The sequence below is a fragment of the Monocercomonoides exilis genome (assembly GCF_001643675.1).
Source record: "Monocercomonoides exilis strain PA203 chromosome Unknown scaffold33-1116896, whole genome shotgun sequence".
In the NCBI taxonomy this organism is placed as follows: domain Eukaryota; phylum Preaxostyla; order Oxymonadida; family Polymastigidae; genus Monocercomonoides; species Monocercomonoides exilis.
In genome coordinates, this window is record NW_027150578.1 from 936,635 (window position 1) to 964,211 (window position 27,577).

The window sequence follows — 27,577 nt, forward strand, 5'->3', positions numbered from 1 at the left end:
AAAGAAAATCACTAATAAAGTTTCATAATTTTTTTTTATTAAAAGCAAATAAGCTCCACACAATTTCTTTAAAGTAGAAAACAATAAAATAAATATTGTACAACAAACAAATAACACAAAAAGCATAAGGATGACAATAACAAAAGAAAACAAAACTTGAAAATCCAAATAGCTTTTAATATGATGTGAAGAAAGGAGGAAAATAACTTATAAGAATAATGAAAGCAATATGACATTGGTTCGTAATATGATTCTCCAATCCAATTATTTTTCACCCCAATCTTAAATGGGAATGCTTTGTCTAACAATTAAAAAAGAAAAAAAAAAATGAAAGGTACTCGTTAAAAATAAGTCAAACATTATCAAAAATATGACGATTGCCGAGACAATGCAGATGAAGAATGAGTAGAGTCCAGCATCATTAATTACCATGCTAAAAGAATTTGAAGGCTTTGCAAGTCCTGTTCCATCTGCTCCAACAGCAACAAGAATAGTGGCTATCAACGGTATGATACCGTATACGATCAAAATCCAAGCCATCACGCAGCTGAACTTTTTCTTCATTTCGAAATGTTTTAATATGGTTCTAAACCCTTTACAGTTAAGATTCAATGCAACGAGAAGAACTTTCAGACCAAGAACTTCTTGAGCTTTTTAATTTGGTGTGCATCTTTATGAATGGAAATAGTTAAATTTCATTTTCTTTGTTTTCTTTGATTCCGCTAACTTATTTTCCATTTTTTTGGCACTTTATTTAAATAAATCAATATTTTTAATTTTTGCGTTTCTGTAAACATCTTAGGTCGACCTTGACCACAGCGGATCTATTGATCATGAAGAATTGATAACTTTACTGGAGAAAGTTGGTTTTGGAGATGATCCAGAAGAGGTGAAAGCAATTGTTGATAGCGTTGATAAAGATGGAAATGGGTTTGACTTAAATAATTGTGTAAATTTCGCATGAGCCCAAATTAACTTGTACATTATATGCGTGAATTTTATATGATGATATAACTTATCGTCAATTTTTTATTTGCAGTGATATTGATCCATATGAATTTATTGCTGGATTTCAGAAAAAGCTTGATTTTGACGCAAAAAAACTAAAGGCTTGATCGCTTTTTTGCGATGCTTTCTGCAATAATTCTCAATTTCATTCACATTTTGAAAATAGCAAGCCTTTGCTTTCTTTGCAAAAGGAACACCAAAAGGCGTTATAAAGACTGCTCATCTCATCGATGCTCTTTCACAATTTTCTGATTTAAAAGATTCTCCAGAGCAAGGTATTTTTTCTAATTTTATTTATCCGCATCTAATTTGGTATTTATTAATCATTTAATTTACAATTGATTTATTTGAAACAAAATCAATTTTCAGTGGAAAAATTGATAAGAGTTATGATTCCGGAAAACGTTAAGAAGCTTCCAAATGAGATTGATTACGGAAGTTTTGTTGATGCTATGGTGGATGGCTCATGAAGTTTCACTTTAGCTGATATTTCAGTTCATGTTTATCAATTTCACTTCAACCACCTCAGAAATTTTGCTTTTAATTTTTTTAATTCTCTTTTAATTTTTCTTTTCATATGCTTACTCCCCTCACATCTCCCATTTGTAATATTTTCAAAATTAAGTTTTCTTTGTCTTGTTTCAATTGTCAAAAAATGAATGAAAAATAGCCCCCTGATGCATATTAATCGTAAAAAAATTAGTCTGTCAAAGTGCATCAAGTTTGAGTAAATGTTCCATGATTTTCTTCATCAAAAATCATTGAATCTTTAATATCAGAATAAGAAGGCAAATTACTCATTCTTTTCCAAGGTCCAAAAATACTTCCATTTTAAGAGCCAGCACAATCAATGCACCGACCAGTAGTCAAGCATGGCGCTTTCAAATTTTTTAATCAATTTTTAAATATTGTTCAACCTTCGTAATCTTCGGTTTCCTCGTCACTCTCATCATCCCGCTCATCAGAATGCATTCCTTCCATCACCCTCTCATCCATCCTTCTCCGGCTCATCTGGCAGGCTTTTCTGATATCGTTGGGAGTGATACACAGCAGTGCCTCCAGCGACAGCATCTCCTTGTTTTCAGCCACAAACGAAGATCTCAGCCTTTTTATCATGTTCTCAGTCATGCGCCTCACCTGCTCGTCAGGGTGCTCCAGCATCAATGCCAGCTGTGAGGCAATGCTCGACTCCTGAATCCACAGCGAGATGGGAAGCAGAACGAAGTCTGGGTCTGTCTCAGCGCCTGTGCTGAACAAGGACATCGTGTTTGCACGTGGATATCCTTCGCCTGCCATGTCGTGCTGGTGCAAGAAGGCACGTGCTCTGTCCATCTCCCGCTTCTTCAGATGGCAGTAGTCTCCTTTGCCATGCAGAAACAGGTTGTAATTGAAGACGGACAGCAATGCATCAAGCAGCTGCCTCATCAAGTTCAGCTCATTCGTCTTCACACACAGCTCCAGCATCTCTCCAAAGCCTATTAACATGTTGCGCCCATTTTCTTCCTCAAATGCAGAGAGTGACTGAGACATTGCAAAGAAGGGCTCATCTGCACGCTTCCCAAAAGAGGAGGTTGTTGGCGGAATGAGCGACCATGTCTCGACAGCTTTCTTTGGCCCTTTGGTGCTCATCGCATTACGCACAAAAAGAGATTTGGGTGTTGAAACGATGTTGAGTGAATCACCAGAATCTGACAGATCAATCCCATCTTCTCGCATTCCTAGTGCCCTTTCTTCGTTGTGAATCATGCTGCTTGCACCGAATCCAATACCCGCTCCATCTTCAACTCTTCCTCCTCCTCCTCCTCTTCCATCTGCTCCATTGCTTTGATTCAAGAGCATATCATTATCTTCGTCGATGTCCATTTCCATTGCCTGCTCATTTTCTCTGACCAAATTCTCCTCAAACTCCAACTTCATCAGCACACTTTTGCTCTGATACTCTGCCTCGACAATATCCACCTCGTCCCATCCGCCGCGCAGCACATTGTCGATAATCCAGAAGTTCATGGAGATCATGTTGCACAGAACATAACATGCCTCCTTCTTTGCTATCAAAAACGCTCCTTCCATTTGCGTTTGCAGTGATTGAGAGTCCTTTTTATGCTTTCGCGTTTTTGATTTCGGATTACTGTAAGAAGAGAGAAGAAGATTATACAGTGGCCTCTGTTCTGTCTGTTGCTGCTGCTTTATTTGCTCCTGCTGGAAAAGCAAGTCCATCAATTCTGTCCCGTCCCCTTTCCTTGAAGCAGATGCATCGCTTTTTGATTCTCCATCCTCTTCGCTGCTATCACTGCTATCACTTTCGCTGTCACTCATTTCGAAGCTATAATCATTTTCATTATGTCTTCTATACTCCTTTGCAAGCCTCGCATAATTTGATGCCTCGTTCTCGTCTCTGCTTTCTGTTCCGTCGATTGCCAGGTCTTCGAACTGTCTGCCTCGCATAATCAGCACAAACAGCGGAATCAGACCAGAGCGGATGACTGCATTCTGTTCTCTCCGTGTTCCTGCAGCGATGTTTGAAAGCAGCCAGCAGATGTCCTTTTGCAGCTGGAGAGACGTTTCAAAGATGATCATGGCACCAGCAGGCATCGATCGCAGCTGGGAAGAAGGAACAAACATCGACGACAACTCAGAAGGAGTTGGAGATGCAGAAGAAGGAGGAGCAAGAGAGGAGGCTGATGGGAATGGCTGAATAGATGCTGCACTGTAATTGGAAAAGGGATTCATGGAATCCGTCTTTGAAGAAGATTTGCCTGCAGAAGGTATTTTGGGAATGAACAATTCTGCATAAGGCATCGGTGGTGAGGGTAGCGCTGGAAAGTCATCTTGTGTATTCTCCACAAGTGTCAAATCAGCAGTCTGCTTTGCTGTTTGTTCGCTGCTCTGTTGATTGACAAATGGCGACGAGGAATGTTGAGAGGCTGAGGAGTTGAACAACGGAGCGGAAAAGGAGGGAATGACCGAAGCATTAAAAGTGCCTGGTGAAGAATCCATTGCTGATCCACTCAATCCCATTTGAGTCTGCTGCCCTGATTGTGCAGCCAGTTGGACTGTTCCAACTTTTATTGTTGGTTCAGCTTGATCAGGCGACTCTGGGGAAAAACCAGATTTTGTGTCATTTTCGTCCATTGTTCCATTTGTTTCCCTTGAGGCTGAAGATGTTACCAGAGAAGCAGAAAAGCCGGGTGTTAAGAACAGCGGCTGTTTGAACTGGTCTTGTGGCTGCGGCGAGTCGAGTGCCTCTTCAAAGCGCTGCCTTCCCATCGTGAGGATGCACAGCATTTGGCTGAGTGTTCGGATCAGCCCGCAGCGGAGCATTGGAGTGGTGACGTTGAAGGAGCCACGACTGAAGTTGCAGAGGATCTTGAGTGTTGGTGCCACAACATATAATGTCGGATGGCTTTTAAAAAACATTAAGAAATTTAAATTGTGAAGGATTTCGAGAGAAAATTATAAGTCAAAAATAGGTGTAATTAAAGAGAGACTGTATTCATCAAAATTGAAGCATACTGAAGAAGTTTGAACAATTGCTTCAATATTTGCAAATGCAATATATCAACCAACATCTCTTTTTCAGCCAATATGATAAGAAATTAGAGAAATTGATTTCATTTTATGCATTTTGCAATTTAAATTGAGATTATTTTCAAAATAACAATAAGCAATAAACTTGTTACGAATACAATTTCTGCAAACCGGCATCGCATGTTAGCCTCTGAAAGGCGCAAAGAACGAGGTTCAATATTTTGACGTCTGCATAATACAATCCCATCGACATAGGTTTTAATATTGGCTCCACCTGAACAAAGTACAAATGCAATAAAAGATAAACAATTTTTTTGAGAAAAATGGGGAAAATTACATTAATTAGCAAAGATAAAATGTAGTAGAAAGAAAATAAATCAAAATATCTCGTTTCGCTTTTGTAAAACAGTCTTTTAACATACTCTTTCATATTTCACATCCCTTTGGCAAAGCTGGCAGCATGCAAAAAGAGTGTTCCGAATCACATTTTCAGATTGCGATTTGAAGAAATACACAATTTGAGAAGTAATTTTCATTGAAAGAAAGGAATTAAGCGCATTCTGGCTGCATGCACACATATTTCTTTAAAAAGAAGAAAGAAAGAAAGAAAAAATTATCAAAAATAGTTGATATAATAATTAATTTCTTTTTGAAAGCAGACAAATGCAAAATACCCTATCGCAAGAACGGCAGATTCAACAATCACGTCATGCTTCGACTGATAAAATTTGTCACTTTTTTATTCTCACAAAAAATTAGAACATTAGCATACAAAAAGAAGATTCATCAAATTCACGACTCCCCCAGCTTTAATAATTTCATCCACATCACTTTGTGAATTAGCAGTTATTCCCACCAAAATATTGCAAGCTTCTAATTGGATTGGAGGAAAATTCTCATTTGCAAGAAGATGAACAATCGACCGAATAGCATTGAGGTTTGACAAAAGAATTGCAGATTCACGACCTTTGGAAAATAGCTTTGTTTAAAAAAAATCAAATAAATCAATGAAATGCATACTTATCCCAAGTAGCTGTGAAATTGACTTACAGCTTTGATACTGGAGTTCTGGATCAGGTGATAATAAATTTTGAACATCATTCGGCAATTTGTCTGCCTGGTGAATAAAATTTGTTATTTACAAAAATATAAAATTTTGAACGAACTAATTGGAGAAATAATTGAATTTTTTCTGTTTTATTTGAAAACTGCGCATCGACTCTTATACGACGAAGGTGTTTTGCCCGTGATTTTACTCGAAGAGATTCATTATCTTGATATCGTTTTTTTTGTGAACGTTCTCTTTCGTAATCTTCAAGTTTTCATTCGTTTTTTCACATTTATATTGTCGGAATAAATCGTTAAAAAAAATAAAGAAAGAAAGAACAGGTGTACAAAAATAAAAGTGAAGATTTAATTACCTTGTTGACGCTCTTTAAACCTTTGTTCTGCTCTTTCAGACCGATCAAAGAAAATCATTTGATTAAAAAATTATTATACTCTTCAAAAATTTTTTTGTTAATCCATTACAAACTAATTAATGTCTCATAAATTTTTATTTATAAAATCACGCTATTTTTTCAAAGATTTTCTTTGCGGAAAATGTTTTGCTTAAAAAAATATCTCATCGAAAACAAATAAATTGAAAAAATTCATTTTAATAAATAAAAATTTCATGGTATGAAATGATAAACTTTTTCAGACTTGCGTCACTTATTTTCCCTGTATTGAAAAAATACGATTTAAAATTGATTAATTGCAACTTTAGAAATTCTTTCATTCATTGTTTTGAAATGATAAAAATGCAACATATCCCCAAAAACCGAATCAATATCTTCCCTGTTCGAAAAGACTGATTTGAAGTGGAATGGCTCTTTATGTTCTGGAAAAAAGACGAAATGGAAGAATTGACAAAAAAGATAAAAAAACTACACGAGTCATCAAGCCCATTGAGAACCAGACCATATCTTTTCGCATTGCTTGAAGGCGAAATGAAGCAAAAGAGCTGGAGAGAAGAAATCTCCAACAAGCAAACTCCTTTCTTTTTTCTGCGCTTCCTCCCAGAAATGCATCTGCAACCAAAGAGGATCTCGCAGCTCTACATCCAGCATCTGTTCATTTGCCATAACAATTGCAATCCCCATGGGAATGTCGAACGGTTCTATCACCAAGACAAACAAAGCCATCTTCTCCTTCCCTCTTGGTCTTTATTCAACCTCATCTTCAACACCCTTTTCGAATTTCGCTGCACCCTGCTCAAAATAATGAAGGCACACACGCTTAATAAGCAAAGAAAGCAGACGCACACAAATGCAATGCTTCTGCCTTCAAAACAGACTCTGCTTGTTGGAATTTTGAGCAATTGGTGCTCCGAGTCCATTTGTCCATCGCTGTCCAGGGTAATATTAACATCCCCTTTTCCCCACAGAGAAAATAGAAGTCAACAACAATCTTCTTTGCTCCGACCTTCTCGCCTTGGACTCCCACAGCACAAACGAAAAGACAAAAAAAGGCTTGCCCAGCTCCATCAGCAAAATCTGGTCAGTTCAATGCCTGTACAAAATCCCATGCACGCAAAAGGAGTAAAATATTCGCATCCATAACAGGCACAAATGCTTTTGGGAAATCACAAGATTTCTTGTTCTCAATTCACAAACAAATGTTGAATCATTGTTCAATAACTCATCAACAAATTTTCGCCAACCGTTCATAAATAAATCATGTAGCTGTCTGGCGCACGTGTCATCGCTGATAACATTCTGTTCAAGACATCACAACATTTTTTATCTCAATCATTGTATCTTATGGGCGCAGGGCATCGACAAGTGGGTTGATCAGAAATGGAACAAAACGCAAAAGCCGAGCTAGCAGAAGAAAAGAAGCCTGAGGGCGCAGAGGCCGGAGAAGGGGCAAGCGGCGCGCCCGGGGCACCGCTGTCGAAGAATGCGCAGAAGCGTCTGGCGAAGCTGGAGGCGGCGCAGAAGAAGAAGGAGGAGAAAGAGGCGGCGAAGCGGGAGGCGGCAGCAAAGCGCGAAGCAGAGGGGAAGGGGAGCGCGGGGGAGGGGAAAGGGAGCCACGCAGACGAGGAGGAGAATGTGGACCCGCGGTTCTACTTCGAGAACCGGAAGAAAGTGATATATGGAGAGTCGAAGGACGAGCGGAACCCGAACTACCCGCACAAGTTTGGGGTGACGCTGAGCATCGGGGAGTTCATAGAGAAGTACGGGGCGCTGGAGGCAGGGGCGCGCGTGGAGGCAGACACGGTGTCGGTGGCAGGGCGGATCATGCTGCTGCGGCGGCAGAGCGCGAAGCTGGTGTTCTACGACATCCACAACGACGGGCAGAAGATCCAGCTGATGTGCGACCTGCGGGCAGCGGAGAGCGCAGAGGAGTTTGCGGCGGTGCACGACAAGCTGCGGCGCGGGGACTGGGTCGGGGCGGTTGGGCACCCGGGGAAGACGAAGCGCGGGGAGCTGAGCCTGTTCCCGAGCAAGGTGGTGCTGCTGTCGCCGTGCCTGCACATGATGCCGCGTGTGGTGAAGGACCAGGAGCTGCGGCACCGGATGCGGGAGCTGGACCTGATGTTCAACCCGGAGAGCCTGGCGCGGTTCAAGACGCGGTCGAGGATCATCACGTACATGCGGCAGTACCTGAACGAGCGGGGGTTCCTGGAGGTGGAGACGCCGATCCTGAACACGATAGCGGGCGGGGCGACGGCGAAGCCGTTTGTGACGCACCACAACACGCTGGACATCGACATGTACATGCGTGTGGCGCCGGAGCTGTATCTGAAGCGGCTGATTGTGGGGGGCATGAACCGGGTGTACGAGATCGGGCGGCTGTTCCGGAACGAGGGGATGGACCAGACGCACAACCCGGAGTTCACGTCGTGCGAGTTCTATGCGGCGTTCCTGGACTACAACGACCTGATGGAGCTGACGGAGGAGATGCTGAACGGGATGGTGAAGATGCTGAACGGCGGGCGGGAGACGGTGGTGCTGCGGGACAAGGAGGACCCGGAGAAGCTGGTGGAGGTGTCGTTTGCGCGGCCGTTCCGGCGGGTGTCGTTCATGGCGGAGCTGGCGAAGGAGATGGGGGTGGAGTTCCCGGCAGACCTGTCGACGCCGGAGACGAACGAGTTCCTGCGGAAGCTGGCGAAGGAGCGGGAGGTGCCGTGCACGCCGCCGTTCACGACGGCGCGGCTGCTGGACAAGATGACAGAGAAGTATCTGGAGCCGTCGTTCAAGAACCCGACGTTCCTGTGCGACCAGCCGGCGATCATGTCTCCGCTGGCGAAGTACCACCGGGCGAACCCGCAGTGGACCGAGCGGTTTGAGCTGTTTGTGAACCACACGGAGCTGGCGAACGCGTACACGGAGCTGAACGACCCGGTGGTGCAGCGGAAGCGGTTTGACGCGCAGGCGGCAGCGAAGGCGCAGGGAGACGAGGAGGCGACGCTGATCGACGAGTACTTCTGCCGCTCGCTGGAGTACGGGCTGCCGCCCACAGCCGGGTGGGGGTTCGGGATCGACCGTGCGGTGATCATGCTGACGCAGGCGCCGACCATCCAGGATGTGATCCTGTTCCCCACGCTGCGCCCCGAGATTGTCAACCCCACGCAGCTGCTGGCTGCGGAGGGCGCACAGACAGCCTCGTCCTCAACCACCCCTTCATCCTCGTCTTCATCTTCATCCTCGTCTTCCTCTTCCTCCTCAACCTCTCCTGCACCCTCTGCACCCTCAACCTCCTCGTGAACACCCTGAACTGAACAACAATGCGCAATGCCCTTGGAGAAGGGCCTGAAGAGCCAGAAGAATCGGAAGAGCTGGAGCGGAGAGGAAAGGAAAGGCAAGCGGTCATCTGATTGTTTTTAGTCATTTCAGCACATCAAAGACAAAGATTATTTTGAGAATATGTTTTTCTGTCAGCTTTCATTTGCTTGTTTGTGTCTTTTTTGTGCCAGGAGAAAAAAAAAGTTTTGAAAAAGAAAAAGGGCAGAAAGCTCGTTTGTTTGCGATTCGCTTTTGGACTTCATTGTTTCGTGATTTTCCTCCGTGTTTCCACGCAAAGGCAACGAAAAATAGAATTGAAGTGAATTCATCAGGAAATAATCCGGGTATGAAATGTGCTGCAGTCCACAGCACAGAAAACACGAAACAGCAGAGTTTCGCCAGCGCCACTGGCTGCAGCGCTTGGTTCATTGCACAGCCAACAAAAAAAGCAGCAGGACAGGAAGAGCAGAAAGAGCAGAAAGACATTCAGTCATCCGCAATCTTCTGCTGCCCCGCAAAGCAGTTTGCTTTCCATCAATGATCGAGCCTGCCCAATGTTGTTTTCAAAACACAAAGCATTATTTTTTTATTGCCAAACCTTGTTTAATTTTTCTGCGAGCTGGCAGCCGATGGCGATTCGGCATGTTGTAGCGATAGCAATGGCAGTGCTCTGCATTGCGCAGGGTTCTGGTGCTGACGCGTGGAAAAGGGGCACGGGGCCAGGGAAAAGCAATTTTGTCAAATCGTTTGATTCTGAGGCTCCGAGAGAAGAACGGGCACGCAAAAGCAGAGGAACGGAGACGCCTTTGCATGGACACGCAATCTCTGGAAAAGAGCCAGGAAGCGACCTTCGTGTGGCGGAAGGGACAGAAATAATGATGAGCGCTTTTTTGCGGAACAGCACGGCGAGGGTGGTGGGGGTGCAGCTTGCTCGGGTGCGGGAGGCAAGCAAGATGTTTTGTGTGGAGGAGGGTGTGCTGGAGGCGTGGGGGTGCATGGTGGAGGGGCGCGATGTTGAGAAAAGGAGTGCTTTTGAGAGCAGAGGCGGGGTGGTTGAGTTTGGGAATGTGACGATTGGTGGGCGCTGGAAGGGGATGCATGTGGCGCCTCTGGTGGAGGTGGTTGAAGGGGTTGGAACAGGGTTAGGTGCAGCAGGCGGGGTGAGTGTGAAGATTTCAGAAACGAGGCTTTGCTCGTTTGGAGTGGTGGCAGGGCCGCTGCTGCAGGGGGAGGAGGTGTGGGGGTGGGGGTGCGAGTTTGTGAACATCAGCAGAGAGGCAGGGGCGAAGGGGGTTGGGGGAGGGGTGTTTGGGAGGAGTGTTGTGGGGAGCTGTGTGTTTCGGAGGGTTGAGGACGAGCTGTATGGGGGGATTGTGGGGTCGATGGCCTTGGGAGACTCGGTGGAGGAGGGGAACACGACACACACGGGGTGCTGGCGGAAGGCAGGGTGCTACGAGAGCCATGTCGGGTGGGGCAGGCGGAAGGACATCAGCACGCACTATCCGCGGTGCCGGTTTGTGGGGTGCGAGTGGCGGGAGCTGGGAGAGGCGATTGAGGGGGGAGCGATCTACGCAGCGAACACGCAGGCGCCGCTCACGGTGGAGGTGGAGGAGTGCGGGTTCTACGGGGCGCGGGCGCTGCTGAACGGCGGGGCGATTCTGCTGCGGGGCAGGCGGCAGGGCTGGGGCAGAGGGAGGAACGAGGGAGGAGGAGAGAGTTGGCTGCAGTGCAAGCTGAGCGGGAGTGTGTTTGTGAACTGCAGCTCGTCAGCTGGGAGCGGGGGAGGAGTGTCGGTGGAGTGTGTGAGCGGGTGCGAGGTGAGGAGGTGCCGGTTCAGCGGGTGCAGAGGGCTGAGGGGAGGAGGCGGGGTGGCGCTGGCAGACAGGGAGAAAGGGGCGGGAGAGGCAGTGGTGGTGGTGGAGATTGAGGGGTGCGAGTTTGAGGGGTGCGGGGTGGAGGAGGCGAAGGGAGGCGGGGTGTGTGGGGAGGAGGTGTGGGTGGTGGTGCGGGAGTGCTGGTTGATGGGGTGCTGGGCGCAGTCGGAGGGCGGGGGGATGCATGTTTGTGTGCAGACGCCTGTGGATGGGGGTGGAGCAGAGGCACAGGCAAACTCCCAAAACGGGGAAAAGAGAGGAAGACAAGGGAACGAGTATGGAGAGGCGATTGTGGGGCACTCGCTGTTCTCAGACAACAAGTGCCGGGCAGCCGCAGTGGAGGAGAGGCTGGGGCTGGATGTGTATCTGGACATTGTGTCGCTAACAGACAGACACGCGTTTGTGGGGTGCTTCTCTGCAACGAAAGAGGAGGCAACTGTGATTGAGGCAGTATCATCATCATCAGCAGCAGCAACAACAACAACAAAAGATGAGCAGAAATCCTCTGATAACACCATTTCACAAAGCACACTTCACGAAACACTTCACTCATTCGACTCATCATCATCTTCTTCTATTTCTTCTATTTCTTCTTTGCCATCATCATCATCATCGATGGCGAAATCAAGCATTTCACAGAACTCATCGACATCGCCTCCTTCAGTCAGTGGGTGTCCGATGAGAAAGGCGCAGCAATCTGGAGAGGGGAGGAGGAGCGCATGGGGTCGGCGGGTGTTTGCTCGGCACCTGTTGGACACGAGGGGAGAAGGGGGAGGAGAGGAGAGGGATGTTGGGCTGGAGTGGATGCGGACGACGATGGACAGGGTGTATGTGAGCAGGAGCGGGAGCGACGAGGTGGGGTTTTGCGGGTGGGACGAGGAGCACGGGTGCGAGACGATGGGGAAGGCGCGGGGGCAGCTGTACTGCTGGGGTGGAGAGGAAGGGAGCGAGGGGTGTGTGGATGAGGAGAGCGGGGGAGAAGGCGGGGGTGGCAGAGGCAGAGGAAGAGGCAGAGGCAGAATGAGGAATGAAGAGGAAGAGGTGGGAGCGAGAGAAATGGTGATTGTGTCTGTGGATGAGAAGAAGGAGTGGGAAGGGGTGGATTTTGGGGAGAAGGCGGTGGATGTGAGCGGGGCAGGGGCAGCGGTGACGCGGATGTGGACGCGGGTGATGAGGGAGGGAGCGTGGGTGGTGCGTGTGGGAGGAGGGAGGGTGCGTGTGAGCGGGGTAGGGGTTGAGCAGGCAGGGGCAGAGCGGGAGACGGGGGTGGTGGGGGTGGAGGGGAGCGGGAGCGCGGAGGTGCGGAAGGTGGAGGTGGTGGGGGCAGGGGGTGGGGGTGTGGTGTTTGGGGTGAGCGGGGCAGGGAAGCTGGTGCTGGTGGGGGTGGCTGTGCGGGATGCAGCGCTGGTGTCGGGGGCGGTGGTGTCTGTGGGGGCGGGAGGAGCGCAGGGGGTGCGGCTGGAGTCGTGCTCTTTTGTGAACATCAGCCGGGGCGGGGGGAGCGGGGGCTGTGTGCTGGACGGGGAGGGCGGTGCGTTCGGGGTGGTGTGTGCGGACTGCACATTTGCGCTGTGCAGTGCAGCGGGGTCGATGGCTGGGGGCGGGGTGGGGGTGTGGTCGGAGGGGGCGACGGAGGCGGCTGAGCTGTGGCGGTGCACGCTGTCGTCGTGCCGGGCAGCAGCAGGGGCAGCAGGGTCGGGGGCAGCGGAGGGGCGAGGCGGCGGGGTGCATGTGCGGGTGAGCGAGAGCGGGGGGTTTGTGCTGCGGGAGCTGCAGTTTGTGGGGAACGAGGCGACGCATGGGCGGGATGTGTTTGTGGTGTGCCCGGTGCTGCGGAACGTGGTGACGGAAGAGGCGTTTGCGTTCCGGCGGGGGATTGCAGACACGAGAAACTCGCTGTGCGGGACAGATGCAGAGTGTGAGGATGTGGACCTGGTGTGGCTGCTGACGGGGGTGAAGCATGAAGGGGTGGTGTATGTGCACTATGCGCTGGCTGGTGGTGGAGGAGGAGGGCAACAGCCGAAGTGCGGGTTCGACTCGGCAGTGGAGTGCGGGACAGAGGAGGTGCCGTGCGAGCGGCTGGCAGTGGCGTGTGGGCGGTTTGCGGAGGGGAGCGTGGAGAAGCGACTGGTGGTGAAGGGGGAGTGTGTGATGGGGGGCGTTGGGGATCTGAGCGGGATGGAGGTGGAGCGGTGGGTGGGTGAGGAAGAGGGGGGCGCAGAGCCTGCGGTGGTGTCGTTTGCGGTGCTGGGCGGGGCAGGGGGAGAGGTGCAGGGGATCGGGAACGGGGGTGTGCTGGGGGTGAGGGAGATCCGGTTTGTGCTGTATTCGGAGGTGGAGCCACCAGACGGGGCGCTGATTGAGACGCATGGGGAGCGGGCAGAGTTCAGAGACTGTGTGTTTGAGGCGCATGGCGGGGCGGGGGAGATCGGGTATGTGCTGGGGCGAGGGGTGCGGGGGCTGTTTGGGATGGAGCGGTGTGTGGTGCGGGGGAGCGGGGTGACGAGGTATGTGGGGAGTGTGTTTGAGCTGGAGACGTCGATTGGGGGCGGGGTGTTTGTGGAGACGCGGGTGGAAGGGCTGGCTGTTGGGGAGGGGAGCGTGTGGCGGGTGCGGAAGAACACGACGGAGACAGGGCGCGGGGTGGTGCAGGAGGGGCTGCGGCTGGAGGAGTGCGAGGCGGAGGAGGTGAAGGGAGGGGCAGGGGTGCCGTGCCTGGTGAGCTTTGAGGAGGGGTGCATGATGGGAGTGGAGGTGGTGGGGGGTGTGGTGCGGGAGTGTCTGTCGGCGAGCTCAGCGAAAGGCGGGGCGATGCTGGTGGGGGTGGCGGGGGAGCACCGGTTTGTGCTGAACGGGACGGTGGTGGAGTGCTCAGAGATTGGGGAGCGGGGAGCTGGGCGGCTGGCGTATGTGGAGTGCGGGGCAGGGGCAGAGTTCCTGTTTGTGCACCCGACGTTCACTCCGCTGGCGAGCACACTGAGCGAGTGCTTTGTGCGGGTGAGCTGCGGGGAGATGGCAGACGCGGATGTGGTGCGGGGGTTTGAGTGCGACATCTTCCTGTTCTCGGTGGGAGGGAGCAGCACGTTCTACGGGGTGGAGTTTGGGGACGAGAGGCTGCTGGCGACGCTGCTGGACACAGTGCTGAGGAGCCAGACGCACGAGGTGGTGGTGTCGGGGGAGACAGGGGCAGACACGGCAGGGTGCGGGGGCAGGGCGCAGGCGTGCCGGACGTTTGACTACGGGTGGCGGCGGGTGAGGGCGTGGGATGCGTTGGAGGAGCTGCCGAGGCTGCGGGTGAACGGGACAGGGATGGTGGGGCGGGAGGTGTATCTGGGGTATCGGGTGATTGAGGGTGCAGAGGAAGGGGTGCAGGCGCGGCTGGTGGTGGGGAGTGCTGTGCTGAGGCGGAGCAGCAGTGCAGGGGCAGTGTTCACGAACGCAGAGGAAGGGAAGCTTTCGTGTGTGGGGGTGGAGTATCCGCGGGTGCTGGAGCTGGGGCAGAGGGTGCTGTTTCTGGTGGTGGGCGGGGTGCTGGAGGTGGAGGACGGGCGGGTGGTGTGCAGGAGTCGAGAGGGTGTGGCGGGGGAGGCAGAAGCAGGCGGGGCAGCAGAGTTCCAGCTGGTGCGGGGAACAGGCGGGGAGCTGCGGGTGAGGAACACGAGCATCGGGTCTGAGTATGTGGGGAGCGTGTTTAAGGAGGCGGCGATGGAGGTGGCGGGGATGGTGTGCGAGTTTGTGGGGGTGAACGTGTCGAACATCGGAGCGCCGGAGAGCGGGGAAGGCGGGGCGCTGGCGGTGGATGTTGGGGCAGCGGGGTCGCTGAAGCTGAACAGCGGAGCAAGTGGCGCAGCAGCAGCAGCGGTGGGGTGTGTGTGCTCGGAGTACAGCGGGCGGGGCGGGTTTTTGTATGTGGAGTGCGGGTCGAGTAGTGCAAGCGTGGAGATTGGGGCGATGGGGTTCAGCAGGAACGAGGCGCGGTGGGGGAAGAACATTTATGTGCGGGCAGATCGGCTGGAGGATGTGGTGAAGGAGGAGCAGATGGGGTTTGGGTGGGAGGTGTGGAAGGGAGAGGAGGAGGCGTTCTGCGGGGATGAAACGGGGGGCGGGGCAGGCGCAGGGGTGGTGGTGAACCTGCTGGTGTATCTGATGGGGCTGCAGTATGGGGTGGTGCATGTGTCGGAGACAGAGGGGAGGGGGTATCCGGGGTGCGGGAGCGCAGGGGCGCCTTGTGCGACGTTTGAGCAGGGGGTGGCCAACTCGGCGGCAGAGGGCGGGCGGCGGACGATGCGTGTGGTGCGGGGGGTGGGGGTGGCGAGGGGGTGCGATGTGTCAGGGTTTGCGATTGAGTCGAGCGGAGACACGGCGGCGAATGTGACGCTGGCGGGGAGCGTGGCTGGGAGCACAGAGCGGGCGGTGCTGACGAACGAGGGGGTGCTGTCGTTTTTGCGGGTGCGGTTTGTGGTGCCGCGGGAGTTTGCGGGCAAGCAGAGGGTGCTGGTGGGGACATACACAGCAGCAGGGTCGGTGGTGGTGGAGGAGTCGCAGTTCGACTTCACGGGGGCAGGGCCAGGGAAAGTGCAGTTCAGCCTGCTGGAGATAGTCGGGGGTGTGGGGGAGGTTGTGGGGTGCACAGTGTCGGGGGTGAGCTTTGGTGTTGAGATGTTTGTGTTTCGGGAAGAGGAAGCATTTGTGGAAGAATTGTTGAATGGGGTGAAAGGGGGGAAGAGAGGGAAGGGAAGGAGGAACGAAGGGTGGGGAATGTTTGAGGTGCTGGGGTGCAACTTCACGAATGTTCGGACAGAACTGAACGGGAGTGTGGTGAGCGAGGGGGCGCAGGGTGCTGGGTACAGGATAGCGAACGGGACGGTGCAGAGCTGCCATACAACAGAGAACGGGGGCGGATGCTTTGTGGAGATTGGGGCGGGGAGCAGGGTTTCGGTGGAGGATGTGGGGATGGTGTGGTGCGGGGCAGATGAGCGGGGCGGGGCGGTGTATGTGCGGATCGGGAGCGGGGCAGGGCACGAGGAGCTGGGGCTGGGGCTGCACCGGGTGAGCTTTGCGGGGAACTCGGGGGCGGCGGGAAGGGATGTGTTTGTGGAGTGCCTGAACATGGAGCGGCAGGTGCACTACTCGGCGTTCACGCTGACGAGGGAGCAGTTTGAGGGGGCGAGCGGGTACGAGATCCGGGGGTGCGACGGGCTGGTGGGGTGCGGGGCGGGAGACGGGGTGGATCTGTTTGAGGTGATCCGGTTCCGGCGGGGGAGGGAGGTGTTTGCATCGTCGACGGCGGGGGGCAGGACAGAGCAGCGGATGTGCGGGACGGAGGAGGCGCCGTGCGGGACGCTGGCGGTGGCGGCAGAGCATCTGGACAACGAGGCCGGGAAGATGCTGCATGTGGTGGGGAGGGTGGAGCTGCGGGGGCAGGCGGTGCTGGAGGATGTGGGGGTGCAGCGGTGGGGCGAGGGGAGCAGGGCAGAGGTTGGGATTGAGATTGGTAAGGCTGGGGAGGAGGAGGAGGAGGGAGAAGAAGAAGAAGGAAATGGGAGGGCAAACGGGGTGGACGAGGCGCTGCCGCTGATCATGGCGCACGGGGAGGTGAGGTTTGAGGAGGTTGGGATTGAGGTGAGGGTTTTGAGGGGAGGCGGGGCAGGCCACCCGGCGATCATCGGGACAGACGGGCAGCTGGCACTGGTGAAGTGCGAGCTGTGGTGTTCTGGTGGAGGAGGAGGAGGAGAGGAGTCATCGCAGCTGGTGGGGTGTCCGCTGATATTTGCAGATGGGAGTGGGGGAATGGGGAGGAGCGGGGGGTGTGTGCTGGTGGTTGAGGAGTGTGTGGTGAGGGGGGAAGGGCAGAGGCAGAGCGACCCGGAGGCGATTCGAGGGCGGAGGGCGCGGGTGGAGGTGGGGAGCACAGCAGTGAGCGGGGTGTTTGGCGCGGGGAGCAGGAGCGGGCTGTGCCGGATGGAGTCGCAGCTGGTGCTTGTGGAGGAGTGCGAGTGCCGGGTGTGGAACACGAGTGTGGTGAACTCGTCGAAGGGCGGGATCGGGCAGCGCGGGGGCGTGGTGGTGGTGGACGGGGTGGAGTTTGGGGACAACAACCCGCTGATCGAGGGGTATCCGTCGGTGCGGCGGAACATGGCGTGCAGCGGGGGCGGGGTGGTGGAGGTGCGGGGCATCCGGAACGGGGAGCGGGCGGGGGAGAGCAGGTCGTGGTGGATCATGGAGGAGGGGTGTGTGGTGGAGGGGGCGAGTGGAGGGGCAGGCGGGGTGTACTTCCGGCCGGTGCTGACGAACGTCAGCTGGACAAGCAGCGGGGGGCAGGCGCGGCTGGAGTTTGTGGGGCGGGAGCTGGTGCAGTGCGGGCTGTACTTCCAGATAATTGTGCGGGGGGCAGACGGGGGCGAGCGGGTGAGGACATACCGGTTTGAGAGCACAGGGCAGAACACGGAGCGGCGGGGGTACGGGAGGATCGGGCGGGAGGTGATTGAGGAGAGCGGGGCAGAGGAGGAGGTGCTGGCGCGGGTGGTGTATTCGAGCGAGGAGCTGGCTGTGGAAGAGCGGGGAGGCGGGGAATGGGGAGAAGGGAGGGCAGGGGAGGAGGCAGGAGAGGAGGAGGCAGGGGAAGGCGGAAAGTTCTATGCGACAGCAGCGATTGTGCTGAAGGAGAAAGGGGCAGGGGCAGGGAGGAGGCAGAGCCTGTATGAGCGGTATGGGTGGCCGATCATCCTGTTTATGGGGATGAGTGCAGTGGGGGTGGTGGTGGTGGTGGTGATTGTGGGGTGCTGTGTGCGGCAGTGGAGGCAGGGGAAGGAGCGGGAGCGGCGGCTGGTGGAGTCAGGGTCGAAGGTGCTGGGGCAGAACCGGGAGATGCAGTCGGCAGCGTTTGAGCGGGTGAGGCGGTACGGGGCAGACGGGGCGGAGGTGGGGGAAGAGGATGTGGAGGTGGGGGTGCTGCTGAGTGCGCTGGCGCAGGACAAGGAGATGGCAGAGGCAGCGCGGAAGAGCAAAGCGGAGAGTGGAAATGCTGAAGGTGCTGAAGGTGCTGAAGGTGCTGAAGGAAGTGCTGGAGAGGAAAGAGGAGAGGGGCATGATGGACAGGAGGGAAATGAAGGAAATGAGGGAAATGAGGGACAAGAAGGACAAGAGGAACAAGAGGGAGGAGGAAGAGAAGGGGAGGAAAGCAATGAAAGCAATGAGAATGAAGGAAGGGATGAAGGAAGGGATGGAGGAAGGGATGGAGTGAGGGAAGAGGGAGGGGAAGAAAGAGAGGGAGAGGGGAGGAGAGGAGAGAGTGGAATGGGAATGGGAACAGGGATGAGGGAGGAGAGGAGGGGAAGTGTGTGGCTGGGGAGGAGGAGGAAGATCCCGTGCATCAGGTGCGAGAGCCCGTTTGGAGGGGTGATTGTGGATGAAGGGCGGACGCTGGCGCGGCTGCTGCACTGGGAGGAGGAGGAGTCAGGGGCAGGAGAGGAACCGGCAGCAGGAGAGGAGGGAGGGCTGTGGGAGGAGCTGCGGAGAGGGTTTGGCGGGGGCAGTGCTGAGGAGCGGGCGCGCTGTGCAGCGAAGGTTGTGTTCTGGGTGGTGAACGGGTGCCAGCACATCCTGCGGAGCGGGGAGTCGGGGATGCTGCTGATGAACCTGAGCCCGTGGGCAGTGATGGTGAGCGGGGAGGATGTGGTGGTGAAGCGGTATGGGAGCAAGCGGCGAGGAGAGGCGCGGCGGTCGGAGGAGCGGGCGCTGCGGTACAAGGCGCCGGAGCTGTTTACGCGGGAGGACTGTGGGGAAGGGAGGAGGAAGAGGGAGCAGAGGGCGCGGGCAGAGGCAGAGAGGAGGGCGAGGATGGAGAGGGAGAGGATGGAGAGGGAGAGGATGGAGAGGGGGAGAATGGAGAATGAGGGAGGAGAAAGAGGAGTGGAATGTGCAGGGGAGCGGGAGGTGCGGGAGCTGGGGTCGGAGGTGTTTGGAGGATGGAGCGGAGAGGAAGGGGGAAGAGAAGATGTTGTGGAGGTGAACGAGAAGGTGAGGTTCAGGGCAGATGCGACAGAAAAGTCGGTTTCGTTCACAGTTGGGATGCTGCTGCTGGAGATGATGAGCGGGCGGCGGCCGTTCTGGGAGGCGGAGTCGGAGTTTGGGGCAGGGAAGGAGGTGTACCGGGGGAAGGGGCAGGAGTATGGGCGGCGGGTGATGGAAGAGATTCTGGCAGGGGGAAGAGGAAAAAGAGGAAGTGGAGGTGGAGAAGGAGGAGGAGGGGAAAGCACAGCGCTGAGGCTGTCTGTGTTTGATGCGCTGATTGAGCAGTGCCTGAGCACAGAGGAAGGAGAGCGGCCTTCGCTGAACGAGATCAAGCGGGAGCTGATGAACCTGTTTGAGGCGGGGTCGAAGGAGCTGAGTGGAGAGCATGCATTTGTGGATGACGAGGAAGAAGAGGAGGATGAGGATGAGGATGAGGATGAGGAAGAGGGAGAAGAGGGCGAAGAGGGTGAAGAGAGAGAAGGAGGAGGCAGATACTGTGGAAGAGGAAGAAGTGGGGCTGAAGAAGGGCAGAGAGATGCACAGAGTGGAAGCGAAGAAAGAAGAAGAGAAAGGAGAGAGGGATTGGAGCAAGTGAGGGAAGAGGGAAGGGAACAGAGGAGGGAAGAAGAGAGAGAAGAGGAGAGGGACAGAGAAAGAGAAGAGCGAGAAAAGCTGGTGCGGCTGATAGAGGAGACGCGGCGGAAAGGGCAGCAGCAGGAGGAGGAGGAGAAAGAGGCGGTGAAGCGGGAAGAGGCGCGGGTGAAGGAGCGGCTGGCAGAGAAGCTTCGGAGGAGATGGGCGATGGGAGGGAGGCGCTCGGAGAGAGGGAAAGGAGAGGCAGACAGGGAAGGGGCAGATGGGGAAGAGGGTGAGGAGAAGGATGATGATGATGATGATGATGATGATGGAGAATACCGAGTGTCAGCCGGGAGGAGGGAGGAGAGGAAGAAGCGGGAGGAGCGGGAGAACGAGCGGAACATGTGGATGCGGGAGCTGGCGCAGGCGCAGCGGCGGGAAGAAGAGAAGAGGAGGGAAGAAGAGAAGAGGAGGGAGGAGGAGGCGCGGCGTGGAGAGGAAGAGGCAGCAGCGCGGGAGAAGGCAGCGGCAGAGCGGAGGAGGGCAGAAGAGGAGCAGGCAGCGGCAGAGGCGGCGAGGCGCAGGGAGGCGGGGGAGGTGATTGTGCGTGTGTGGAAGGAGCGGCAGGAGGTGTGGGCAGCGAAGAGGGAGCTGCGGGAGCTGCGGCAGGAGAAGCGAGAGAGAGAAGAGCGGGAGCGGAAGAGGAGGGAGGAAGAGGAAGCGGAAGCGATGGGGGAGGAGGGGGCAGCAGAGGCAGAAGAGAGGGCGCAGCGGGAGCGGGAAGAGCTGGAGGAGCTGGAGGAGATGAGGAGGAGAGAAGAGGAAGCAGAGGCAGAGGGAGAGGCAGAGGGAGAGGAAAGGAAGAGAAAGGAGGAAGAAGAAAGAAAAGAAAAAGAGGAAAAGGAAAAAGAAGAAGAGAGGAAGAAGAAAGAGGCAGCGAGGACAATTCTGAAGTTGTGGAGGAGGTGGAAGGAAGGGAAAAGAAGAGAAGAAGGAGTGGATGGAGATGAGGATGGGGATGGGGATGGGGAGCCAGAAGAGGCAGGGGTGCAGGAGGAAGGGAATTCTGGAGAGTGAGGCGAATGGGAAGGGAAGTTGACGAGCAGGAGAAGAAGGGGTTGTATTCGGCCTCGCCATTATTATCATTATTATTATTCTCGAAATTATAACAGAAATTATTATTATTATTATTATTGATATTATTGATATTGTTATCCTTGTTGTTGATGATGTTAGTTGACTAAACTTTTCATATTTTTGTGTGTTTTGGTTTTTTTGTGTTTGTGGCCATTGTTGCTGCTGCTGCAGAAGATTGCCGAAAGTGTTGTTGGCCACTTTGCCAAGCTATTTTTGTTTTCTTTTCTAATTTGTGATTTTTTTTTTCAGTTCTATTTTTTTTAGTTTTTCTCTCGCTTTTCCGTTTTTGCACGTGTTGTATTGGTGTGCTTGGTGTTGAAGACAGCTTGATGTGTATTTGCAGGCTTTGGCCTGATTTTTGTCTGCTGCAAAGAAAAAAAGAAAAAAAGAAAAATGAAACTGAAAGTGCGAGCAAATTCGGCAGCTGAGACTGCAACAGCAAATGAAAAGAAAAGAAAAAAGAAAAAAAGTTGTTTTTTTCTCTCTCACTTTTTCCCCTCTCCTGTGTATTTCAAGTGGAATTGGGCTTTTCCTTGCTCTGAAAGGCCAATGGCCAAAGACCAATGGCCAATGACAAATGGCCAAAGACAAATGGCCAAAGACCAAAGGCCAAACACTTTTCCCCTTCTTCTGCTGCCTCTCAAACAGAAACACAACACCAGCCAACCAGCAGGCCCTGTCTTGAGCAAAGGCTCGCAGGCGAAGTGCTGAAGTGCCAAAGGAAAAACTGCCAACACAAAAAAATAAAATAAACAGAAAAGCAAAGACAAATACAAATACAAACACAGCAGCCAAGTGGGTGAATGGACAAGCACCAAGCAAGCAAACAGACAGACAGACAAACAAACAAAATATAAAGCAAAATAAAATAAACGCAAATCAATATATAAATATACAAATATATAAGGAAGTCGATTGATAGATGAATAAATAAATAAGCAAATAAATAAGTGCCTCAGAACATCAGCGAAGGCAGAGTGCAGCTGCCCCTGGCCAGGCAAAAGCAAAAGAGCCGGCCACCCATCAGCACCCAGATGCAGCTGCGTATCAACAGCGAGACAAACAAACAGAAAAACAGACAAAGACAGAAAAGACAAAGTAAAGTGAAGTGAAGCTCTGCCAAACACTCACTCACGCACTCACACACACACATCCATCCTCATTCTCATTCTCTTTCTCTTTCTCTTTCCTTTATGCTTTGCTCCATCACGCGCTCTCTGTTGTTGCCACACTCGGCTCTGCCACAGCTTTCTCTGTCTCTGCCTCCATCACAACCCCTGCCCCTGCCTCTGCCTCTGCCTCTGCCTCTGCCTGCACTGCACAGCATGCACGCACAAACTCCCCCATCGAGATGACCAGCACCCGCGCCGGCCCCTCCACCACTGTCGCTGTGTACGGCACATGCCCCACTGGCAGCTCTCCCTCCCGAAACAGCGCCGTCGACGGGCACGAGTGGAAGAACAGCGACGTCAGCGCTGTCGACGGCGAAGACAGACTCGGCGAAGATGAAGAAGAAGATGAGGAGGAGGAGGAGGATGATGATGATGATGATGATGAAGTGGATCCTGAGGCTGCCGACTCTCCTGCCCCTTCCAACCTGCCCCCACTCTCCACCCCATCTGCCCGCGGTGCTTCAACCTCTCCCCTGATCTGGTCTTTCGTGAAGAAGCACTCTCTGTTCAGGATCGTCCACGGCTGCCCAAGATCGCACATGATCGTCTTCCTCCCGCCTCTCCGCCCTCTCTCTCCCCTTCTCCCTCTTCCTCTTCCTCTTCCTTTTCCTCCTTTTCGTCCTTCCTTTTCTCCACCCTCTTCCCGCTCCTCTCCTTCCGAGCTTCCCCCGATCTCTGTCTCCATCTCTGTCTCTGTCTTCTCCTCCTCTCCCTCTTCTCCCTCTCCCTCTCCCGCTCCCTCCCGCTCCCCTTCCTCCTCCTCGTGGATCACCTCCAGCCGCCCGCTCAGCACCACCACCAGGTCTGCCTCCTCCTCCCCCTGGATGCACACCTTGCACACCGCCGGCGCACTCAGCGACGAGAACACATCATCCTCCTCTTCCTCTCCTCCTCCCTCTCCTTCCTCTCCTTCCTCTGATCCCTCTGCCAGAAGCGCTGTCGTCGAGCTCATCGTCAGCGACGACCCACCCACCAGCGAAGGAGAAGGCGATAGCAATGGCGATGGCGATAGCAGAGGCGAGGGCGATCCAAACGGCGACCCTGCCAGCCCCGGCGACTGTGCTGCCGACATCCCCGCCGACCCGCCCGGCAGCAGCGGCGCTGTGGACGACACGGTCGACGTGGACGACACTGTCGATGTGGACAGCAGAGGCGTCAGCGATGTGGCTGTGGCTGTCGAGCTCCCGCCGCACCCCGACCCTTCAGACGACGCCGTCGATGATGATGATGCTGCTGCTGACTCTGCTGGCATGGGCAGGCTGTGCATGCTGCTGTGGCCGAACCCCTGGCCGTGCAGATGGCCAGCGTGGCTGGCGTGGCTGGTGTGGCTGGTGTGGCTGTGGTGCCCGTTGTGGTGGTGGTGGTGGTGGTGCAGATGGTGCGGCCCTCCTGCCCCCATCGTCCACCCTGCAATCTCAAACCCTTGCGACCGCTCAACCAGCCTCACAACATCCTCTTCCCGCCACTCCCCCATCATCGGGATGTTCGCCCGCAGAAACTGCCCAATCCGCTTCGCCTCCTTCCGCACCTCCTCCGAGCACTCCACCCACATCTGCATCCGGAACCGCTTCCGCCGGCTCAGCCGGTGCACCCCACCTGCCCCGCCTCCTCCCACACCCCCTGGCACAGGCGATCCTGCCGGACTCGGTGGCGCATTCACACCCACATTCACACCCACCTCCGCTCTTCCCAGTGAACTCACAGACATCGAGCTCTGCATCCCCATCCCCATCCCCATCCCCATCCCCATCCCCATCCCTCCCTGTCGACGCAGGAACGACGATGTGTACGGCACAAGAACCATCTCCCCTTCTCTCCCTTCTCTTCCTCCTCTCCCTTCTCTTCCTTCTCTCCCTTCCATCTTCTCCCCATTCTCCTCCTCCTTGTTCTTCTTCTCCTCTCCACTCTCTCTTCCCTTTTCCTTATCCCTTTCCCTTTCTCTTTCTCTTTCTCTTTCTCTTTCCCCATCCTTCTCCTCATCCTCCATCTCAACAACAACAGTCCTGCTCTTTCCCTCTGCCCCCATCTTCTCCCCACTTTCCTTCATCCCCGCATTCCCCTTGCTCCCCTCCTTCGGCTTTGTCTTCACACTCACCTTCCCCTCTTTCTCCTTCTCTTCTTCCTCTCCTCCTTCTCCTCCTTTTCCCTCCTCTCCTCCCTCACCATCCTCCCCACCCTCGCCTCCTTCCCCTGCCCCCGCCGCGCATTCCGCCTCGCTGCATGCACCCCCAGGTCTTCCCACTCGTCCCCCACAATCTCGCTCACCACATCTTCCCGCGTGATGATCCCCACGTTCTCGTAGAACGGGTCTCCTTCCCCGAGTCGTTCACCTGATACACCACCGCCATCGCATTCTTCCCCTTCTTCATCGCCCGCATCACCTCCGGCAGCCGCACATCCGCCCCAACCATCGCCACCATCTGCCCAAACGACCCAAACACCTGCTCCAGCTCCACCTCTCCTTCCCCGCTCATCAGCAGCACATCCTTCGCTGCCACAAACCCCACAATCGAGTCTTCGCTCTGCTCATACACCGGAATCCTGCTGTGCCCGTCCCCCACAATACGCTCAATCGTCTCTTCCGTCACCCGCTCTCCAAGCTGCTCCCACCCCAAATCCCACAAAACCCCAGAAAATCCCACAAAACCCCACAAGTTCCACAAGTCCCCCATCCAACCAACAAGCCCCAAGCAGCAGCCAGTCATTGAATAAAATCAACAATCATCATCATCATCATCATCAAAAAAAATGAATGAAAATAAAATAAAAATAAAATAAAATAAAATATTCAGCATATGCATTTGCTTTCGCTCACTCATCCCACTCATCCCACTCACTCCACTCACTCCGCTCATCCATCACTTCCATCACATCCCATCACATCCCATCCCATCCCATCACACCTCCAGCATAAACACATCCTTCATCGGCGTCATGATCTCGGCCGCTGTCTTCGTCGAGAAGTCAAACGAGTTCGACACCAGAATAAAGTCTGAGTCTTCAATCCGGTCTTCCTGGTACAGCGCCCGGATCTTCTCGTCCGACGCATGCAGCTCAATCAGCTTCTTCAGCTGCGCCTTGTTGTATGTGTTCCCGATCTCCACACCCAGGATGCAGTCCAGCAGCTTCCCCACCGGCACCACAATGATCGACAGCAGAATCATAATCAAAAAGATCAGCCACCACAGCGCCGCCCCAATCTGCAGCCCGTACCGCGTGCACACAGCCTGCGGCAGAATCTCCCCAAACGTCACCGTCAGGATCGTCGTCAGGATAAACGCCACCGTCCCGCCCCCAACCTCTTCCATCAGCAGCGACACTCCGGTGTTCACCATCACTAACATCAGTCACACATACAGCACACACAATGGCACACATAGCATCCCCAACAAAAAGAAAAAGGAAAAGGAAAAGGAAAATCTCAAAAAGCACTGAAAATGCTCCATCACACACCATTCCCCAGAAGCAGCGTGCACAAAAGAATGTTTCCTGTTCCGCCCCCGCGCCATCCAGCACACGCCCCCCAAAAAAAGAAAGAGCAACAAAATGAATCAAAAAAAGCAAAGAAATTTATAAGAAAATGAAAAAGAAAAAAAAAAAGAGAAAGAGAAAGAAATCACAGAATGTTGCAAACTCACAAAATAAACCAAATAATAACAAAAATAACAATGAGAATGTGCAGCAGCACCGCCAAGGGCACCACAGCACAACCAAAAGATTCGTGGCAAAACTCGCAAAACCCACTCCACACACCGCTCTTCCGGATCTTCATGATCTTCGCCGCCTGCCTCCGCTCGCTCTCGCTCCCCAGATCAATCAGGATCTGCAGGTTCAGCTTGTCCAGCGCAAGGAGCCCCAGATTCAGCCCTAACCCCAGTTCAGTTCCCATCGCCAACACCAACCACAAAAAACACCAGTTAAATCCCCGCATCCTCAAATGCCCTCCACAAAAAAACATGCTCTGCCCACACCTGAAAACATTGCTGAGAAGCACAGCAGCACCGCAATCGCCACAATTTTCAATGCAAACACCCATGTCGGCTGCCCCTCCGCTGCCTCCGAGCGGTGGAACCCCAGCATCCGCGGGCATGCAAATCCTATCACGCTTGCTATCGTCGATATCCGCATCAGTCACGCCTGTACGCTCCTAAAGCCTTCCGAATAAATCGGAGATCAATCATTTACCATATTATATTTTTTCATTTTCTGTAGGAATAATTATTGAAAGATGTTACCCAGTTGAAATATGGACAATATTAAAAAATTGAGATAATAATATAAGAAAATTTAATTATTAATGAAAAAATAAATATGACAGATGAATCAAACCTTCAATGATGATAATTAAACTGTTGTTATTTTTGTGGAAAGAACTTTCGTCAAAAAGCAGAGTTTCTGAAACAAATACGGACGAAGAGATGAATTCACAAATGAAGCAAATGACAGATTTTACATCTGATGGTAGAACCAATTTGTTTGCATACGAAAAATACAAAAAATCTGAGAAAATTCGAATTTTGTTTAATCAATTTGAGAAATAATCCTTTCTCTTCTTTCTCGACATACTTGCAAAATAAATAACTTACCTCGCAAACAGTTCCAAAAACATAGTTTGCCTTATTCATTCATTTTTTCGAAGTGAAATATCATTCAAAAACATTCACATGAAAAAAAGAATTGGTTGAGCGAAAAATTATTGTTCATATGGGTAATTCTTTTTGAAAAGACGCAAATGAATAATTTTCAAGTAAATCAAAATTTTCATATTTTGCTCAAATTTAAGTGAACATACCCCAAACTTCACTTATGTTGTATCTATTTCTGAATTAAGCCATTTCACTCGTTCCAAAGAAGATTCGTGAGTGGAAACAGAAATTTGAGCAAAATGTGAAAAAAATGTTTTATTTGAAAATAAAACGTTTGCGACTTTTCAAAAAGAATAACCCATATTGAAAAAATAATTTTCCAGTCAAAAATTGAGTATAATCACATTGTGTTTTGCACAGATTTTTGTGATCATATTAGATTGTGATTATATTCCATGTGATAACATTCGGAATAGAATGAATTTTGAACAAAATGCAAAAGAAGAAGGAAATAAACTCAAAAGTCGATTTTTAGTGGAATTGATGTTCCAGAAACTCTAATAGGAGGATGTTGAATAATTGTGGGAATTATTTCTGAAAAGAAAAAGCTCATTTTCCATTCATTTTTGAGAAGAAATATTGTCAAAGGTTCAGTTATTCAAAAAGATTGTTGTTGGGTACACAGTGGAAAGGATGACATAAGAAATGTGTAACTCTGAATGAAATGGGACAATGTTTATTTTTCTTTTTTGAGAAAATTTTCATATTTTTATAATGATTCTGTTCGTGCTCGTAACAACATTTCTTGAGAAGTTCACGATGTTATTATCAAGTTATAGCTTCGATTTTTGTTCATTTCACAAGTGCAAACAGAAATTTGATCAAAATAAGATTGTTTTATTTAATTTGAA

At 52.4% G+C, this 27,577-nt stretch overlaps 6 protein-coding genes across 6 annotated transcripts; 3 read left to right on the plus strand and 3 right to left on the minus strand.

Annotated features, from left to right (window-relative positions):
• Nucleotides 1-430: 430 nt before the first annotated feature.
• On the plus strand, nucleotides 431-1,675 carry MONOS_10817 (uncharacterized protein; the record flags this gene model as incomplete). The annotated part of the gene is made up of 6 exons (XM_067863294.1): nucleotides 431-506; nucleotides 607-662; nucleotides 803-930; nucleotides 1,040-1,109; nucleotides 1,175-1,283; nucleotides 1,378-1,675. 6 exons carry the CDS (start codon nucleotides 431-433, stop codon nucleotides 1,476-1,478), a joined length of 540 nt encoding a protein of 179 aa, XP_067724483.1. The 3' UTR covers nucleotides 1,479-1,675.
• Nucleotides 1,640-6,015, minus strand: MONOS_10816 (uncharacterized protein; the record flags this gene model as incomplete). The annotated part of the gene is made up of 9 exons (XM_067863293.1): nucleotides 1,640-4,411; nucleotides 4,522-4,579; nucleotides 4,708-4,810; nucleotides 4,959-5,118; nucleotides 5,211-5,254; nucleotides 5,309-5,502; nucleotides 5,557-5,653; nucleotides 5,793-5,848; nucleotides 5,958-6,015. The coding sequence occupies 9 exons, from the start codon at nucleotides 6,013-6,015 to the stop codon at nucleotides 1,921-1,923; spliced, it is 3,261 nt and encodes a 1,086-aa protein (XP_067724484.1). The 3' UTR covers nucleotides 1,640-1,920.
• Nucleotides 6,016-7,376: 1,361 nt separating this feature from the next.
• Nucleotides 7,377-9,290, plus strand: MONOS_18705 (putative Lysine--tRNA ligase; the record flags this gene model as incomplete). The annotated part of the gene is made up of 1 exon (XM_067871749.1): nucleotides 7,377-9,290. One exon carries the CDS (start codon nucleotides 7,377-7,379, stop codon nucleotides 9,288-9,290), a length of 1,914 nt encoding a protein of 637 aa, XP_067724485.1.
• A 364-nt stretch (nucleotides 9,291-9,654) lies between these two features.
• On the plus strand, nucleotides 9,655-21,250 carry MONOS_10815 (uncharacterized protein; the record flags this gene model as incomplete). The annotated part of the gene is made up of 2 exons (XM_067863292.1): nucleotides 9,655-9,830; nucleotides 9,928-21,250. 2 exons carry the CDS (start codon nucleotides 9,655-9,657, stop codon nucleotides 20,846-20,848), a joined length of 11,097 nt encoding a protein of 3,698 aa, XP_067724486.1. The 3' UTR covers nucleotides 20,849-21,250.
• Nucleotides 21,251-21,569: 319 nt separating this feature from the next.
• On the minus strand, nucleotides 21,570-24,785 carry MONOS_17841 (uncharacterized protein; the record flags this gene model as incomplete). Its single annotated transcript, XM_067870801.1, has 2 exons — nucleotides 21,570-24,296; nucleotides 24,346-24,785. The coding sequence occupies 2 exons, from the start codon at nucleotides 24,783-24,785 to the stop codon at nucleotides 22,115-22,117; spliced, it is 2,622 nt and encodes an 873-aa protein (XP_067724487.1). The 3' UTR covers nucleotides 21,570-22,114.
• Nucleotides 24,786-24,977: 192 nt separating this feature from the next.
• Nucleotides 24,978-26,208, minus strand: MONOS_17842 (putative Metal transporter CNNM2; the record flags this gene model as incomplete). Its single annotated transcript, XM_067870802.1, has 4 exons — nucleotides 24,978-25,417; nucleotides 25,534-25,569; nucleotides 25,834-25,947; nucleotides 26,052-26,208. The coding sequence occupies 4 exons, from the start codon at nucleotides 26,206-26,208 to the stop codon at nucleotides 24,978-24,980; spliced, it is 747 nt and encodes a 248-aa protein (XP_067724488.1).
• Between the last annotated feature and the right edge of the window lie 1,369 nt (nucleotides 26,209-27,577).